General features: G+C 37.1%; 1 protein-coding gene across 5 annotated transcripts in view; it reads left to right on the forward strand.

Moving 5' to 3' along the window:
• Positions 1-19,988, forward strand: part of BDP1 (B double prime 1, subunit of RNA polymerase III transcription initiation factor IIIB) — a 95,927-nt gene that overhangs the window by 28,642 nt on the left and 47,297 nt on the right. For 2 of the 5 annotated variants that reach the window (XM_047729482.1, XM_047729486.1), the window contains exons 10-19: positions 99-386; positions 2,388-2,532; positions 6,807-6,965; positions 9,790-9,949; positions 11,212-11,303; positions 12,437-12,635; positions 13,424-13,536; positions 15,302-16,784; positions 18,001-18,188; positions 18,958-19,180. In XM_047729482.1, the coding sequence (XP_047585438.1) occupies positions 99-386; positions 2,388-2,532; positions 6,807-6,965; positions 9,790-9,949; positions 11,212-11,303; positions 12,437-12,635; positions 13,424-13,536; positions 15,302-16,784; positions 18,001-18,188; positions 18,958-19,180 (3,050 nt within the window). The remainder of the gene's footprint in view (positions 1-98; positions 387-2,387; positions 2,533-6,806; positions 6,966-9,789; positions 9,950-11,211; positions 11,304-12,436; positions 12,636-13,423; positions 13,537-15,301; positions 16,785-18,000; positions 18,189-18,957; positions 19,181-19,988) is intronic. The other 3 variants (XM_047729485.1, XM_047729484.1, XM_047729483.1) reach the window with 3 other exon arrangements.

Here is a 19,988-nt window from a genome sequence, read left to right on the forward strand (position 1 = left end):
TTTTGCCCAGATATCCTTCAGTATTTATCTTCTCCATCTTTTAAGAATTTTTCTTTAGGTTATTTATATGTTTATGAAAATATCTTTTATTTTCAAAGTGAAAAAAGTTGCCAGTGAAGGAGGAAATGATGATCCAGATGTATCTCCAAGCACCAGAATTTCAGACACAGAACCATCTCAAAAGGATGCTCAGATAGTTGAAGAAGAACAGCACTCTCAGACTTTAACAGCACAGGATTCAGAACAGATTGCTTTAGAAACAGACCTAAATCAAAAGAAAAGAAGAAGAAAGAATCAGGATGAAGTTGGTCAACAAGAAGTAAAAAATCTTTCAGAAAATGCCACTGTTCCGTTAGGTCATTCTAAAGGAGAAACATACGAAAAAAGTAAGTTTCTTATATACATTAATAGTTCCTGTATTACTAGAGAAAACTTGTACTATAGTATGATGTGTAATTTAAATAATTCTGAGTAGCACCAAGTAGTAGCGCTTAAGTTTTGTAGTCTGTGTTCATGTTACTGTGTTAAATCCTTTTGTTTTCAATTTAAAGGAAAAAAGTTTATTGGTGAGGGGTAAAGAAACGAAAGTGACCTGGGGAGGTTTTTCTCGGATGTTTCTGGGGCACTTGGGTAGCTCATTTGGTTAAGCATCCAACTTTTTTTTTTTTTTTTTAAGATTTTATTTATTTATTTGACAGACAGAGATCGCAAGTAGGCAGAGAAGCAGGCAGAGAGAGAGGAGGAAGCAGGCTCCCTGCTGAGCAGAGAGCCCGATGCGGGATTCGATCCCAGGACCCTGGGATCATGACCTGAGCTGAAGGCAGAGGCTTTAACCCACTGAGCCACCCAGGTGCCCCGGTTAACCATCCAGCTCTTGATTTCAGCTCAGTTCTTGATCTTTTTTTACTTAAAACCAAACAGTGATTAGAAGTCATTACAATGTATATAGTTAATATTGCTTGTGTCTCTTAATAAACCACAAGTGTTCATGATCTATGTCTACAGAGCACCTTTGAATCCACAATAAGTTGTTTAATTTTTATACAAGAGCTACTGAAATGTTTCCTTCCTTCCTTCCTACCATTTCCTTCCTTTCTTCCTCCCTCCCTTTTTTCATTTCTTTTCTTCTTTCTCATTCTTTCTTTCTTTCTTACTTACTTTTTTTTAGCTCCCTTAGAATGCAGGCATTTTGACACTCAGGATTTGCTAAGGTATGAGGGCTAAGAGATTCGAGCATTTTTAGTCTCTTAAGAATTCATATGTGGGTTACTTAAAGTAAATAATCAAGTAAATAGAGAAGAAGAAGATAGTAGCAAATCAGAAAAATCTTTCTATAGAATTTAAATTTTATGTAATTCAGTTTTAGCAATATGATTTTACTAAATGAGTCTTGGTTGAAGCGTAGTATAATTTTTAGGCATCACAATATTATACTCATTTGTGGTATTCTAGTAAAGATACTACATAAAAAGCAGAATAGCTCAGTAATTAAGAAGTTGGACTTTGGAAATCAAACAGACCTTGGTTTAGATTCCAGCTTTTTTGTTTGCTAATTAAGACCTTGGGTAAGTCACCTAAGATCTTGAACCCAGGTTCTTTTTCTCTATGATGGGTTTACCACCTTCTAATAGGACTATTTTCAGTATTTTTTTTTTTTTTTATTTGACAGATAGAGATCACAGGTAGGCAGCGAGGCAGGCAGAGAGAGAGAGGAGGAAGCGGGCTCCCTGCCGAGCAGAGAGCCCGATGTGGGGCTCGATGTGGGGCTCGATCCCAGGACCCTGGGATCATGACCCGAGCTGAAGGCAGAGGCTTTAACCCACTGAGCCACCCAAGCACCCCTAGGACTATTTTCAGTATTAAAGGAGATAATGCATTTGATGGGCTTAAAGTTTCTGTCACTTAGTAAATACTAAGTAAATGATAGCTGTTACTATGTTATTAATTATGATTTTTCTGAAGGAGCAGAATAGGTGAGTCTACCTGTAACAAGTTATTTTAACCATTTAAAATTTAAGCAAGATAAAAGAATGCTACAAACTACCCAGAAAATTTGGGGTGATCCTCAAAACACAGTTACAACTTACACATTGTAAGTTGATTATCTTTTTTAAAAACATTTTTTAAAAACTTTTTTCTAAAAAAAAAAACCAAAAAACCCACTTTTTTCTAATTTTTAAAATTTTTTAGATTAAAAAAATTTTTTTTTATTTGTCTTTTTAAATTAACTTTTCATTAATGTTCTAAAATTAAGATCCCTGCCTTACATAGAGGAACTTGAATGTGGAATGCTTTAATGATTGGTAGGAAAAATGCTGTTTTATGTAAATTCCTTTGTGCTTTAAGAAGTTGATGTTTTTAGAATATCGTGCATTTTGTATTCATAGATAAAGGTCAGTCTTTAAGGGAGATAAATGAAGATGAAGTCAATAAGGAACAGAAGCTTTCTTGCATACAGAATATGGATGACATTGTGGATTTATCCTCCAGTGAAAAAGCTGAGAAAAGAACTGACCCTATCCTTTCATCAAGGTATTTTTCTATACCTTTACTGACTTTGTTTATATCTCCTGTCAGTTACTGAGAGGGGAGTGAAGTCTCCAGTTGTAATTGTGAACTTGCCTGTTATTCTTTTCAGTTGTATTTGTTTTTCTTCAATTCTTTTGAAGCTCTTGTTAGGTGCATGCGTAACTAGAGTTGTTGTATTTTGGTGAAATCACCCTTTTATCATTTGTGTGTATCATTCTGATATTGCTCTTTTTTTTTTTTTTAAGATTTTATTTATTTATTTGACAGACAAGAGATCACAAGTAGGCAGAGAGGCAGGCAGAGAGAGAGGGGGAAGCAGGCTCCCCGAGGAGTAGAGAGCCCGATGGAGGGCTCGATCCCAGGATACTGAGACCATAACCTGAGCGGAAGGTAGAGGCCTGACCCACTGAGTCATCCAGGTGCCCCACTGATACTGCTTTTTGTTCTGATGTTTACTTTGCTACAGCTGTCTTGTGGTTGGTGTTTGCATGGGTTTCTTTTTTCCTTTTCTTTCTTTTTTTGTTGGGAGAGAGCAAGCACGAGGGTGGGTTGGGCAGGGTAGGGGCAGAGAAAGAGAGAGAATCCGCAGCAGGCTCTACTCTCAGTGTGGAGCCCAACGTAAGGCTCGTAAGGCTCGATCTCATGACCTGACACTTAACCAACTGAGCCACCCAGGCGTCCCCTGAGTGGCTTATTTCACTTAGCATAATGTTTTCAGGTTTCATCTGTGTTGCAGCATTTGACAGTATTTCCTTTTTTTTATATATTTCTTTATTCATGCATCTCTCTGAATATTTAGACTGTTTCCTTCTCTTGGCTATTTTAAATATTGCTGTAATAAACATTGGAATGCAGATATCTCTTTGAGGTTCTGTTTCCATTTCTTAATTTCTTCTAGATAAATACCCAGAACAGGGATTACTGAATCATATGATTGTTCTGTTAATTTTTTTTACATTTTATTTTATTTTATTTTTTTACCTAAAAAATAGTTTAATTTCAATGTGGGGCTCAAACTTACAACCAAGATCAAAAGTCACATGCTGTACTGAATGAGCCAGCCAGGCACTTTTTTATTTTTAACTTTTTTTTTTTTTTTTTTTTTGAAGATTTTTTATTTATTTATTTGACAGAGAGAGATCACAAGTAGATGGAGAGGCAGGCAGAGAGAGAGAGAGAGGGAAGCAGGATCTCTGCCGAGCAGAGAACCCGATGCGGGACTCGATCCCAGGACCCTGAGATCATGACCTGAGCCTAAGGCAGCGGCTTAACCCACTGAGCCACCCAGGCGCCCTATTTTTAACTTTTTGAGGAGCCTCCCCACTGTTCTTCACAGTGGCTGTGCTATTTTACCTTCCCATCAGCAGTGCACAAAGATACCAGTTTTCCATATTCTCACCAACACTTACTATTTTCTGTTTTCTTTGTGTTTTGAAGGTGGTTATTCAGACATAGGTGAGATGATACTTCATTATGGTTTTGATTTGCATTTCCCCATTAGTGATTGAGGAGCTTTACATATGCTTATTGGCCATTTGTATGTCTTCTTTGGAGAAATATCTATTGATTTCCCTTTCATATTTTTTAATTAGGTTATTTTAATTGAATTATAGGCATACCAGTTATATTTTGGATATTAAGCTTGTGTCAGATTAATAGTTTACAGATTTTTTTCTCCCATTCCATAGGTTGTCTTTTGACCTTGTTGATTATTTCCTTTGCTGTGCTGAAGCTTTTTAGTTTGATACTGTCCAACTTGTCTGTCTGTGCTAGTTCATACAATTTGGAAGATTAATAGTTTCTTTGAAGCTGGGCCTATGGACCTTGGGTCCTTAATTTGCTAGGTGACAGACATTTATTTATTTATTTATTTGTTTTTTAAAAGATTTTATTTATTTATTTGACAGAGATTACAAGTAGACAGAGAGGCAGGCAGAGAGAGAGGAAGGGAATCAGGCTCCCTGCTGAGCAGAGAGCCTGACGCGGGGCTCAATCCCAGGACCCTGGGACCATGACCTGAGCTGAAGGCAGAGGCTTTAACCCACTGAGCCACCCAGGCGCCCGGTGACAGACATTTATATTGTGACTTCAGAGATGTAACTAATTTCATAAACTACACCTAAAAGATACTGTGGCACTTTTTAGGGGAAAAACAACCCTGTAATGACTGTTAAGATTCTAGCTGGTTTTGTAAAAACAGCTGATTCTTTTTTTTTTTTTTTTTAAGATTTTATTTATTTGGTAGAGATTACAAGTAGAGAGGCAGGCAGAGAGAGAGAAAGAGAGGAGGAAGCAGGCCCCCTGTTGAGCAGAGAGCCCGATGCGGGGCTTGATCCCAGGACCCTGAGATCATGACCTGAGCTGAAGGCAGAGGCCTCAACCCACTGAGCCACCCAGGCGCCCCAAAACAGCTGATTCTTAAATTATCAATTATACAAGAGCAAAGTGTCATGAGTGGTAAAGACAATTTGAAATACATTTCTTGGGTGAAAATGTATTAATAACTTAATACTTAATCTAAAGCTGGAGTAGTGTGTTACTGGCACAAGGACAAATTATCTCAGCGGAACTGAATATAAAGCCTAGGGGGAAAAATTTAGGAATCTGATAAATGGGGCAGAGGTAACATTAGAAATTAGTGGGTGAAGATTGAATGAAATATTCACTAGATGTTTAGATATATCTAATATTAGATAGTATTCGGTCCTTATTTCACCCTGTATGCTAAATTTCTGATAGATTCAGGGCTACAAGGATGCTGAGTGGGTCAGTTAGTTAGTGTCTGCCAGCTGAGCCACTTAGTCTGTGGGTCATTTGGCAGACACTGGTTAGTGTTTGGCCCGGTTATGATCCCAGGGTCATAGGATCGAGTCTTGAGTCTCGCATTGGGTTTTTTGCTCAGCATGGAGCCTGCCTTCCCGTTTGCCTGCCACTCCCCCTGTTTGTGTGTGCTCCTGCCCCCCACCCCATAAATAAATAAATAAAATCATGTGTAAAGCAAATCTTGAAAACTTTTAGAAGAAGGTATTTGGAAATCCCTTTGTGATGTCAAGGATTTCTTAAGGTGTGAAAAGCAAAACTTTAAAAGATAAAATTGACGAATTTGACCACAGTAAACTATTTCTTTTGACAAAAGGTTTCATAAGGAAAGTGAAAGGCAAGCTACTATTGGGGAGGTTTTATGTATGGTATCTAACCAGCAAATAACATATAAAGAGCTCTTATTGATTAGTTGGGAAAAGAAAAACACCCAGTAGGAAGAATGTGATGAATGTCGTATGTGTTGCTTCTGGGTGCCAGTTAGTACATGGCCATCATTTATATCATTATTAGTTGGAGTATTTCATAATATGGCAGTCTTGCCTTGGCATACAGTGCTAACTGCAGCTTATGCATATTGGCACTGTGTCCTCAGATTTATAAAACTTTTGGTTAACAGACTACTATGCAAAGCAGGGCCTGCCTGTATAAGTTTGAAATGAGAGATTATTCCTTAATATTGCTCTGATTTTGCACATAGATTTGATTTGTCAACCCCATATAATTAAGAATTTTTCATTTTGACTTGAGTGTTTTCCTATGCCTTTTAATTTGTGGCTGTTACTTTCTCCATAGGTACAGGTTTTTTTTGCTTGGTTGGTTGGTTGGTTGTTTTTGAGAGAGAGGGAGTGTGTGCGAGTGGGGAGAGAAGTCAGAGGGAGGGGGAGAGATTGATTCTTTTTTTTAGTAGAAAACTTTCTTTCTTAAGATTTTATTTAAATTCATGTTAGTTAACATATAGTATATTAATAATTTCAGGGGTAGATTTTAGTGATTCGTCACTTGCATATAACACCCAGTGCTCATTATATCAAGCGCCCTCCTTAATGACTATCACCCAGTTATCCCATCCCCCAACCTCCTCCCCTCCAGCAGCCCTCAGGTTGTTCCCTAGAGTTAAGAATCTTAAGCAGCCTCCACGTTCATTGTGGAGCCTGACTTGGGACTTGATCTCACCATCCTGAGGTCATGACCTGAGTCAAAATCAAGAGTCGAATGCTCAACTGACCGAGCAACCCAGGCACTCCTGAAGGTACAGTTTTTAACAATATGGTACAAGAAGGATCATAGAAAAGCCAAAATATTTATATTGATAATTCCAAAATACAAAGTATCATTTTCCCAGTTGTTTTATATATTAAAAAATATTTTAAGTAGTTATTATAATTATTATAAGTAGTTATTATAAAACACATATTACTAAGAATTCTTTTCCTCCTGTGTTTTCATTTGCTTAGTGGTCAACAAGATGCCACATCATTAGGAACTGAAGCTTCAGAATCAAGCCCTTCAGGTTTGCCTTTATCAGAAGCTGGAATTAGTGCACTGTGTGAGGTGAATAATGTTGAAAGGAATTACACAGAAGAAAGCAGTGTTGACCTAAAAAATAAATCATTGTAAGTATTTTATATGTTAGGATTTTAAAATTTATTTTCAAAATTGTGATGATTTCTTATTTAAGAAAGGATAATGTTTCTTTTTTTAGGGATTAGAAAGGGGATGGTACACCATTTAATATATAATTGTACTGTGGTCTGATTGTGACATAAGGGCTTATCACTTTATATTTCATTATAGAAAGATGCTCTTTTATAACCATGATAGGAATTTTATGCACGGTGGTGACTTATGCTGAAATTCTAAAATAATTTGGAAACCTAAACATTTGTTGTTAGATACTTTTACTTGGTTTGAATCATTTTTCAAAGTAGTAGATTTTTTATATTGATGACTTTAAAGAAATTATTATGTTTCCTAGTGTGTAAATATTGATTAATATTTGCACTAAAAACAGAATAAAAACACTACAAGAATCTGCCTTTGAAAAGAGATAGCTCAGAAATTCAGACTTACTTGAGTCTCTCCTAAACTCCTCATATAGGCTTACATGCTATTTAGTTTATGAATTCTTACTTATTTTCAGTAAAGCACAGTCACACTGAAAATGAAACTTTCTTTTTTTTTTAATGGAAGTTTACTCTTTGGAATAGGCAAAATGGTCTTATGGCACAAACACCTAGAAGTATAAAAAGAGTAAAATATCCCTCCTCCTATGTCTGCATTCACTCTAAGTAACTTGTGTAATTTCTTTCTTTCTTTTTTTTTTAAGATTTTATTTATTTATTTGACAGAGAGAGAGATCACAAGTAGGCAGAGAGGCAGGCAGAGAGAGAGGGGGAAGCAGGCTCCCTGCTGAGCAGAGAGCCCGATGCGGGGCTTGATCCCAGGACTCTGAGACCATGATCTGAGCCGAAGGCAGAGGCTTTACCCACTGAGCCGCCCAGGCGCCCCGTGTGTATTTATTTCTGATTTTCTTTCTGAGATTTAAAAAAAAGTATTTTAAAGCTAATGCAAATACATGTTCTTTATATTTTTTTTACTCTTCCTAAAACCCTAATGATAATATATGTGTGTACAGACACACACTCACACAGACACCATTTGCAATTTATTTGTTTTATATCTTGTTACCTTTGCATGAAGATATTCCTTATTATTTTTGAATAGCTGCCTAGTGCATAGGGTTCTGGTGTTTGTGTGCTGCTGAAGAGAGCACTTCATAGTGTTCTAGTGTATATAGATGGATTAGAGTTTATATAATCAAAGCTCAACTGATGGTTATGTAGATTATTTTTTCAAACAGTGCTTAAAATCTTAAACCTCTGTCCTTTAACCTGTAAGTAAGTACAGTGGACCCTTAGGAACAACACAGTGGTTAGGGATACTGACCCTTTGGCAGTTGCAAATCCACAAATAACTTTGACTCTTCCAAACTTAACTACTAATGGTCTACTGTTGACCAGAAGCCTGATGACATAATTGGATGATAACACATATTTTGTATGTTATGTATATTATTTGCTGTAATCTTACAATTAAAGTAAGTTAGAGAAACAAAATCGTAAAAATGACAAAATAACATTTGTAGTAGTATACTGAGCAGGGAGCCCAATGCGGGGCTTGATCCCAACGACCCTGGGATCATGCTCTGAGCCAGAGGCCAGCACTCAACTGACTAAGCAACTCAGGATCCTCTCTTTGTCCAGGTTTAAAATGAGTTTTTGATGCTATTATTTGTAGGAGCTCTTTTTATTTTAGGGAGATTAGCCTTGTTCTGTGATTTGCAAAACATCCTTTCTTGGTTGGTAGTTTGACTTTTGGCTTAGTCATGTAGAAGTTTTTGATTTTTATGTAGTTAAATTTCTGAATTTTCTCTCTTTTTTTCTTTTATGGCTCATGAATTTTTAGTTAAACTTTATAAAGGCTTACCCCAACTCAGGGTTATAAAAGAATTCATCCTTGTTGACTGTATGGCTTTATTTAACTCTGATGCGTTGGTACATACTACAAGTACAGTGCGAGAAATGGAGCTAATCTTATTTTAGTCCCCAGTGTTAGTTTTCCCATCACCATTGCTTTTGATATTGTTTGTAACAATACATTATATTGTATTTCATTCTTGCTGTTTTAAATGCTGCCTTTTTAAATATACTTCTTTCATGTGTTTTTTTAAAAAGATTTTATTTATTTTTTTGACAGACAGAGATCACAAGTAGGCAGAGAGGCAGGCAGAGAGAGAGGGGAGGAAGCAGGCTCCCTGTGGAGCAGAGAGCCTAATTCGGGGCTTGATCCCAGGACCCTGGGATCATGACCTGAGCCGAAGGCAGAGGCTTTAACCCACTGAGCTCCCCAGGTGCCCCTCTTTCATGTGTTTTGAAGTCATCTTCTATGTTTTCTTTTGTGTTTCATTTATCTGTTTATTCATGTTATCAGTACCAGTGTTTTAGTTATTAATGCTGCATAGTTGCTTTTTAGCATCTGGTAAAATAAGTTGCCTCCTCACAACTCTTGTTTTTCAGTTTTCTTTGCTACTCTTTGTCTGAGTAAACCTAAAGGACTTCTTTTCTGCCTCTGAGTGGATTTTTAAAGAATTTTTCCAGGGGCACCTGGGTGGCTCAGTGGATTAAGCCGCTGCCTTCAGCTCAGGTCATGATTTCAGGGTCCTGGGATCGAGCCCCACATCGGGCTCTCTGCTCAGCAGGGAGCCTGCTTCCTCCTCTCTCTCTGCCTGCCTCTCTGCCTGCTTGTGATCTCTCTCTGTCAAATAAATTAAAAAAAAAAAAAATTTTTTTTTTCCAAATTTTATTTGACTATGCCTCTGTGTTGGTGCGATTTAAATAATGTTCATTTAAAAAAATAAAAATAATTTTCATTTCTTAGGGAAACAGATCAGTCAGGAAATGTTAAACTAATGGGAAGAAGACAACTACAGAGACCTAAACCCAATTTATCAAGGGCAGTTGGGAAGAAATCTGTTCTTTCACAAGGTAAAACAGATGCAGAGAGCAAGAGTTTACATGCAGAAACTTCATTTGAAAAGGTATGGAATAAGACACTTTATAGAAAATAAGATTACAAAAATTTTCCCTAAGTAGTTGGGAATAAATTATTTAGTTGATAATTACATGATAATGTAACTGATACTAAAACAAAGATGTGAGAACTTACACATGAATATGAAATGTATCTTATCTCCTGTTTATGCATTTGGAACCTAGGACATATCATTTCAAACATACTCATTAGCAACAAATCTCTTTTTTTAAGATTTTTATTTATCTATTTGAATGAGAGTGAGAGAGGATAAGCAGGGGGAGCGGCAGAGGTAGAGGGAGAAGCAGGCTCCCTGCTAGGCAGGGAGTCTGACTCAGGGCTCGATCCCAGGACCCTGGGATCATCTGAGCTAGAAGGCAGACTCTTAACTGACTAAGCCACTCAGTTGCCCCCAGTTATTATAATCTTGTAAAATTCAGGAAAATTGGGAAAGTACAGATTATTTTAAAAATCAAGACAAAGAGTACTTGTGATCTCATTATCCAGCTGCAACCAACATTTTAGCATATATCCTTCCAATTTTTTATTACAGAATTTAGTAGTATTCAGTTTTATATCTTTCTTCAGTTCTTAACATTTCATAAATATTTTTCCATATTATTAAATATCCTTTGAAAACATGGTCTTTAGTGACTTCATAATATTCTGTCAGTGGGTAAAACTGAATTTAACCATTTATTCATTATAGAATATTTAGTCTGTTCACGGTGTTTGACATTTTATATAATATTCTATTGAATATTCTTGTAGTTTGTCTAAATATTTACTTAGAATCTTAGAAATGGTATTATAGTATGAACATTTTTTTAGTAGATTTTATTTATTTGAGAGAGAGAGAGAGAGCGTGGACCAGTAATAGGGGCAAGGGGCAGAGGGAGAGGGTAAAGGAGACTGTCTTCTGAGCAGGGAGCCCAACATGGGCCTTGATCCCAGGACCCCGAGGTCATGACAGCAGTCAAAGGCAGATGCTAGCCAACTGAGCCACCCAAGTGCCCTAGTATGAACGTTTTTTAGGCTTTTGATTTCATTTGGGCAAAAGGCTTTCCAGAAAGGATATACCAATTTTTGTTCCTGTCAGTAGTAGGTGGAATTATATGTTTTATAGTGTTCACAGCTGCACCGATGATTTATAGAACTGTTATTATTAGAAGAACAAAAAATGAAATGTCATTGTTTTAATTTCCATTTATTACCAAGTTTGGACTTTTTTATGTTAAGTCAATAAAATGTAAAAAATTAAATTTATAGAATCATATGGAAAAGGATAAAGTGAATACATTGGACATTTCTGGAATGGAGAATATAGAGAGAGAGAACTCAGAAGCTGAGACTGTATCTATGTAAGTATTTAGGAAGTAGAATTCAAGTAGATTTTAAGAATGACTGTAATAAGTTCTGTACTGGATAATGTCTGAATTTTATTTCCATTTAGTGTGCTTAAGTCTTCTTTTAACTGTAGGTGTATTGAAACATTTCAGTAGTGCTCTTTATGCTGCTGGAGAAATAAATTATGATACGGATCTATTGGGTTTGCAATTACATTTCTTCCTCAACTTACTAATAGGATTTTACCAAAGTCTTACTAGATTAATTAGTTAAGGTACATGTTTCTGGATAGCAGGTAGTTTCAAAAAGGAATATTTAACTAGGAATGCAGATTCAGAGTAGGTCTTACTGTAATATGAATTTGAACCATTGGATTCTAGACTGTACATTTATGCCATAATCTTTGTCTAGGGCCCTGGAGGTGTACATTACAAACTAGTATTCTTAGTGGAGAATGGTATTAAGTGTATGTCAAATATAGATGGTTTTCAGTTTTGTGATGAAATTATTTTTATAGTTAGGGTTCCAGGATAATGTCTGTCCCAAAACGTTAAGGTTTAGAAACAGGGTAACTTTGAGGATTTTTTTTTTTTTTTTAGAGTTTTTTTTTAAAGATTTTATTTATTTGACAGACAGAGATCACAAGTAGGCAGAGAGGCAGGCAGAAAGAGAGGGGGAAGCAGACTCCCTGCTGAGCAGAGAGCCCCGATTCGGGGCTCGATCCCAGGACTCTGGGATCATGACCTGAGTCGAAGGCAGAGGCTTAACCCACTGAGCCACCCAGGCACCCCTTTGAGGATGTTTTTGAGGACACTTGTAATTATTATTATTATTATTATTATTATTATTTTTAAAGATTTTATTTATTTATTTGACAGACTGAGATCACAAGTAGGCAGAGAGGGAGGCAGAGAGAGAGGTGGAGGCAGGCTCCCCGCTGAGCAGAGAGCCCGACGTGGGGCTCGATCCCAGGACCCTGGGATCACGACCTGAGCCGAAGGCAGAGGCTTAACCCACTAAGCCACCCAGGCGCCCCACTTGTAATTATTTTTATATTCCAAATGGTTTACTTATTCGTATCTTGGAGAAGGCAATACTGAAAACAAACGTGTAACTTCAGAATAACCATAGTTCTATTCTTTTGTAGTTCTGGTTTGAGTGAAAAAATTGGTCTGCAGGAAGATGATCAAACAAAGACTGTCAGACCAGCACGACTAATGAGGAGCCGATTGCAAAGGCCAAAGCCAAATGTAGGTAAAGCTGCTGAAAGAAAAATTCTAGCATCACAGGAAAAAATTGAGGCCAATGTAAAAAAGAATGAAAGTGAATCCTGTGTTGCTAGAGATGTAAGTACTCTGATTCTTTCCAATTTTTTTTATTAAACACGTACTTAAGCCTTCTTTTACCCCCCTCTTTAAACAGCAAGACTATACCGTTGTATACATTGTATATTAAATTTAAAGCCAAAATCTTAAGAGCCAGCAGCTTTGCTACTTGTAAAGCTGTTTAACTCTGAGCAATCTAGATTTTGAGCATTTACATAATGGAGCATCTGCTTTGATCTTACTACCTCATGTTTACTTGCCTCCCCCCTCCACATTATTTAGGTGTTTAGATTATGCCTCTTTTTTGAAAATATAACTAGATATGTGAATTTTAGCTCTGGCTTAAACACAGTAAAATGTTAAAAGCTTCCTATTAAAATAGAATTCCAAGAGCAAAGATGATGAATTTTAGGTTATTTACATAATAGCTAGTCTTTATGATAAGGGTAAGAGTTCAGATCATAGTTACATTTGAATTTCTTTTGTTAAAATTCTCAAGGTCTATACGGTAATGGTACTAAGCAGAAGACAGACCCCTGGGAATAATTCTAAGAGACAAGACTGAAGTGCTATAACTTGCTTTCTGATTAAGAGGAAAAGAATGGGGGCTTTGAGATAAGGTAGAAGGTGTAGCTTATGAGATTTTTTAAAGATATTTAAATAACATTGAAAAGTGTCCTTTGAGTATCATTTTATAATTGTGAAACATTTACCATTTTCTTTATACTCAAATTGGACAAAGTTTTCAATGCAATTTTTTATAAATGAGTGTTTCATTGTGAAAATTTAAAAATGTGTTTGTTGTTAAGAGTCCTGAACAAGTAGAAGATCAGTCATGTAAAAACGTTGACTTTGAAGACATCACATTACAATCTGAGAAAGAAGATAATTTTTTCCAAATGAATGTTAATGAATGTGTAAGGTAAGCATCATCTTAATGGTTATGTAATCTTTGAATTTTGTATGAGGTTTTAGAAATGTTTAATTAATTTTTAAAAACAAAAGCAAATCAGATAGATTTTTTATGTATCAGATTACAAGATATTCACTATATAACTAGACTTTTCAGGGCAATTTATGTCATAGCTTTTTTTTTTTTTTAAGATTTTATTATTTATTTGTCAGAGAGAGAGAGCACGAGCAAGCAGACAGGCAAGGGCAGAGGGAGAAGTAGGCTCCCTACTGAGCAAGGAGCCCGATGCGGAACTTGATTCCAGGACCTTGAGATCATACTGAGTTGAAAGCAGCCATTTAAGCAACTGAGCCACCCAGGCGTCCCATAGCTTTCTTCTTAATTTCTTAGTTACTAGTGATTTGATGAGTTGATTTACTCCTCATAAATTAGACCTGATTAATATGCATATTAGATTAAATGTCTATGTTCAAACATGAAATGCAACTTACTTTCTTCTCATTGTTTCTTTGGGATTAGATTGATCCACATATGACCTTTATTCACATAAATTTTATGAAAAACCCATATATAGAAACACATACTTCTTTTAGCCACATGCGGTTTTTTTAATTTGTTATGTCCCCTCTGGAGGGTACCAAACAAAATCTATGGAATTACTAGTATACTTTGGAAAATGTTTTTCCTTTGGAAATATTCAGTGTGCACAAAAGTAATGAGAACAGAATAGTGGACTCCTTTGCACTACTATATGTAGTTTTTTATGTGTGTTTTTTTTTTAAGATTTTATTCATTTATTTTGTCAGAGAGAGAGAGAGAGCTACAGAGGGAACACAAGCCGGGGAGAGGGAGAAACAGGCTTCTCGCTGAGCAGAGAGCCCGATTCAGGGCTCGATCCCAGGACCCCGGGATCATGACCTGAGCCAAGGGCAGCCGCTCAACGACTGAGTCACCCAGGGGGCCCCACTATTTATTATTTGTTTTGTTTTGTTTTCCTTTTAAATATTTAATTTATTTATTTGACAGACAGAGATCACAAATAGGCAGAGAGAGAGAGAGAGAGAGAGAGAGAGAGAGAAAGAGAGGGGGAAGCAGGCTCTGCTGAGCAGAGAGTGCAATGTGGGGCTTGATCCCAGGACCCTGGGATCATGACCCAAGCTGAAGGCAGATGCCTAACAGCTGAGCCACCCAGGTGCCCTTTTAGTTTCAACTATTACTAGTATTTTTTCAATCTTCACATTTAAAGTCTGGCCTTTCTTATACTTTTTTGTTCAGGTCATACTTCAATATGGCTATTTGAGATGCTGGTCAAATCTGGCCATATAAATGCGTTGCCTAACTCTTAAGGCAATGCATATGTCTGGATAAAGGATAGGAGGGGCCAAGAGGTAGGAATAGTAGACATAATTTGGTCTAGCTCCATTGTAGAGGACTGGAGACTCTTAGCCAGTATTTGGGAAGGATTGTGTGGTTGACAATTAGGTACGGTTCAGAGCCAGTTGACTACTACTCTAATTGACCTTATTGATAGATTTCTCTTTATACATGTCTCTGTGTGAGTAGATATTTTAAAAACTCATGATTTCAAAACATGGTTTTTTCCCTCTCCTTTAATTTTTAGGTTTTACCCTGAGATACCTGAGGCTTTCTTAATTTATTTTTTTAGTTGAGAATTCCTCGTCTTTCAGTAATATTTTCTCAACCATCCTTTCTTTAGCTGGCAGTATGGTTTAAAATTTGATTGTATGTGTGGTTTTTTTTTATACTTATATAGTATTCAAGAGGATAAGAAGGTCCCTGTTCTAAAGACTCGATTTCAGAAACCAAAGCCAAATATAGGAAGAGGAGCTAGAAGAAGAGAAATTTTCTCAAGGAAAGAGGTGTCAGAGGAGATTGAATCTGGGCAGTTCGCAGCACCTTTGAGAGAAATTACAAGAATGGAAGAAACCTTACCAAGGGAGAGCATATCAGTGGAGGCTAATTTTACTAAGGAAAAGGAGTCCTATTTAGGGAAAACTGAAAGTGACAAGTCTCCAAGAGAGAAGATACCAGAAATGATGTCCAGCACTGTGGAAATGGAGGCAGATTTGAAAGAAATAGGAGGAGAGGTTTCCCCAAGGGACACTATATCAGAGGTGTCTGATATCACTGAGGAAAGAGTGAAGAATTTGGAAGAAACTGGAAGAGAGGTTTCCCCAAGGGATACTGTATCAGACGTGTCTGATGTCACTGAGGAAAGAGTGATAAATTTGGAGGAAACTGGAAGAGAGGTTTCCCCAAGGGATACTGTATCAGAGGTGTTTGATGTCACTGAGGAAAGAGTGATAAATTTGGAGGAAACTGGAAGAGAGGTTTCCCTAAGGGATACTATATCAGAAGTGTCTGATGTCACTGAGGAAAGAGTGATAAATTTGGAGGAAACTGGAAGAGAGGTTTCCCTAAGGGATATTGTATCAGAGGTGTCTGATGTCACTGAGGAAAGAGTGATAAATTTGGAGGAAACTGGAAGAGAGGATTCCCCAAGGGATACTGTATCAGAGGTGTCTGATGTCACTGAGGAAACTGGAAGAGAGGTTTCCCCAAGGGATACTGTATCAGAGGTGTCTGATGTCACTGAAGAAAGAATGACAGATTTGGAAGAAACTGAAAGAAGAAAAATATCCCTGCAGGAAAATGCCCCAGAGGTCAGCACTATAGATGAAGTAGAAACAAATTTAGAAGAAACTGGAAGTGAGGTTTCTGTAAGGGAAAATGTACCAGAGATTGTTGATGCCATTAAGGAGAGAGAAACACATTTGGAAGAAACTGAAGGAAGAGAAATAGACATAGAAGAAAAGGCCCCAGAGGCTAAGACTCAAGGTGAAAGGGAGACAGATTGGAAAGAAATTGAAAAGGGAACTTCCCTGGGGGAAAAGGTACTATTGGGGATCAGTGCCCCAGGGGAAAGGGAGATTGATTTGAAAGAAACTGGAGAAGGAGATCTTTCCCTGATGGAAAAGGTATCAGGAAAGACGACTGCTATTGAAGAAACAGAGGCAGAATCAAAAGAAACTGGAGACATTTCCTCAAAGAAAAGCAAATCAGAAGAGATTAGTGCTCCTGAAGAAATGGCTGCAGATTTGGAAAAAACTGGAAAAATAGACATTTCTTTAAGGAAATGTGGAGCAGAGGAGACCAGGACCTCAAGACAAAATGACACAGATTTAATGCAGAGCAGTAGTAGTTGCTGCAACACTATGTCTTCACTAACTATCAAAGTATGTATTTTTCTGTTCTTTAGAAAACCTATTTTTGAACACTTAGGGAAAAATTATCAAAAATGGTGATTATTGCTCTTAAATCCCACAAAATTTAAAATCTCTAAAAGCTTTAAGTCTTTCCCAGCCCTAAATTCTGTGTTTTAGGACCTTAATGAAACTATGTATCTTTTAAAAAAGTAACTTAAAAATATATTTAAATGTGGTTAAGTTACTATTCTTTTTTTTTTTTTTTAAAGATTTTATTTATTTATTTGACAGAGAGAGATCACAAGTAGGCAGAGGCAGGCAGAGAGAGAGGAAGGGAAGCAGGCTCCCCGCTGAGCAGAGAGCCCGATGCGGGACTCGATCCCAGGACCCCGAGATCATGACCTGAGCCGAAGGCAGCGGCCCAACCCACTGAGCCACCCAGGCGCCCTTAAGTTACTATTCTTAATGTCAGTTTGAAGTTACTCTTAGCTAAAAGGAGTGTAGGGAATTAGACTGGATTAGTGCTAACTCTAATATGAACATATAGTAGAATTATTTCTTTTGACCAAATGTCTTTCTTTTTTTATTTCCTGTCCCACTCCACTTTTATTTTTTTATTTTTAAAATTATTTAAGGAGAGCAAGTGGGAGGGGTGGACTAAGCAGACTGCTCTGAGCATGGAGCCCAACATAGGGCTCAATCTTAGAACCCTGAGACCATGACCTGAGCTGAAACCAACAGTCAGATGCTTGACTGACTGAGCCATCCAGGTGCCCCCCACCTTCCCTCCACTTTTAAATTTTCTTTTTTCTTCCTTTTTAAAAAATATTTTTAAAATTTTACTTTATTTTAGAAAGGGAGAGAGAGCACTTATGGGGTGGGCCTTGGAGAGAGTCAGAGAGTCTAAGGCAGGCTCTGCGCTCAGCATGAAGCGCTTTGTGGGGCTTGATCCCACACGCTTGACATCATGACCTGAGTTGAAAATGAGAGTTGGACGCCCAACTGACTGAGCCACCCAGTTGCTTGTTTCCAGTGGGGCTGCTTGGCTGGCTCATTCGGTGGATCATGTGACCTTTTTTTAAAGCATGTGACTCTTGATCTTGGGGTTATAGGTTTGAGCTGCATGTGGGGTGTAAAGATTACTTAAAAATAAAATCTTCAAAAAACCTCAAGTTTCCAGTTACTTGAAGTTCACATGATTGTGACATTTTCCATTTGTGCCAATTTCCTGTGACTATTCCTCTAGAATGTTAGCAGTGAAGTACTATCCGTGGTGCAAACACCTGAAGAAGAAGAAAAAAATTCTGAAAAGGAACTGTCAGGTCACTTGAGTTGTTTGGAGACTTCTTTACAGACTTCTGAACCTGATAAAACAGACGACCAGGGGCTGCTATCTCCAGATGTTCCAGAGCAGTTTTCAAATACTAATTTAAGGTACAAACATATTGGTCTGTGTGCTTTTAAAGACAAATCATCTATGTTTTTTATTTTAAAAAATATTTATTGGAGGGAGAGAGCAAGAGCAGGGAGAAGGTAAGGAGAGGGAGAAGCAGGCCCCGCACTGAGTAGGGAGCCTGATATGGAGCTTTATCCCAGGACCTTGGGATCATGACCCAAACCAGAGGCAGACGCTTAATTGACTGAGCCACACATGTGCCCAAGACAAAGCATCTAAGGAGACATTTTCAGATTATCAGTAAGATTTCAAGATGTATCTATAGCATAGTGTTAAACTGCTTCTAAGCTCTGGAATGATAGGGAGAGAATTTTGAGGTCATTATGACACTAGATTGAGAGAATTACTAACATCAGAATTGGATGTAACACATACTCCTAAGTCAGTATGGGTGTGAGAGCTGGTATTTTCTCTTTGTAAAGATGATAGGCTTATATTTCAGTTGTACTCCTTGTATTTTTCAGGATCTGCCAAATAGCCCAATTTGTTTATCTGTTAAGAATTAGATTTAAAGGGACATTGGAGAGGGTGTGTGTTAATGGTGAGTGCTGTGAAATGTGTAAACCTGATGATTCACAGACCTGTTCCCTGGGGCAAATAATACATTATGTTAATAAAAATATTTTTTAAAAATTGAAAATAAGAATTAGATTTAATATTTATTGCCAGTTTCTCAAGTTGTCCTAAGACTCTGTTTTCATTGCCCCTTCAACTCATTCTAAAGTTTGATAATCCTTTTTCCAAAAGCAAATCTCTTCCTCAAGAGCAGAAGCCACTTGAAGTTAAACCAGCACCTTTTATGAGAAGCCGATTCAAGAGACCAAAACCAAACTTAGCAAGAGCAACTTTAAAGAGAGAGACTACAGAAGCAGAAAAATATGTACGTGGGAAGAAATTGGAAACTGATAAAACTGAGACTGTTGTGGTGCAGCAGACCAGTGAACAGGTGAACACTCTCCCTTCTCAACATGTGAGTGCTATTCAAGGTGGATGTTTTTTGTCTTAGCTATTGTTACTAAAGTAAAACAGCTGGGGTTAACATTTAACAGATATTTTCATATAATTTCTACTGCATGTGATACTAGTCTTGCCATAATTAATGTGCCTCATTATTCCATGTGGTTTTGTAAGAATCTTGTATCTCTCATGATGGGCAAGTATGTCATGGAAAGGAATTTAAGAATCCTGGGATCTAATAAGTTCATTGTGTGACCATAGCCAAACGATGCAGTTAGTTTCTTCACAGGAAGAATAATTTGATAGTCATACTTTATTTTACATTGTTGTTAAGGTGAATTAAAAAGTTAAAAGCTTGAGAGGAGTTAAAGGACGTGTTTTATTTACTTTGTTAACTTGGTCCGCAACAAATTAAGATTGTGTATATAGTATCAAAAACTTTGAATGGAAATTTTAACATTTATAAGTTGAGTGTTCTAAATATAAAAGTACTTTTTTGGCCATCCAGATGGCAACAGGTACATGAAGAAATGTTCAACATCACTAATCATCAGGAAAACACAAATCAAAACCACAATGAGCTATCACCTCCTACCAGACAGATTAACTAGTATCAAAAAGACAAGGAATAGCAAGTGTTGGCAACAATATGGAGAGAGAGGAAGCCTCATATACTGTTGATGGGAATGTAAATTGGTGCATCCACTGTGGAAAACATTATCCTCAAAGAATAAAAAGAATTACCATATGCAGTAATTATAGTACTTAGTATTTGCCCCATATGAAAAGACTAATTCCAAAAGACAGATGCACCCTTTTGT

The sequence above is a fragment of the Lutra lutra genome, chromosome 5 (genome assembly GCF_902655055.1).
Source record: "Lutra lutra chromosome 5, mLutLut1.2, whole genome shotgun sequence".
Lineage (NCBI taxonomy): Eukaryota > Metazoa > Chordata > Mammalia > Carnivora > Mustelidae > Lutra > Lutra lutra.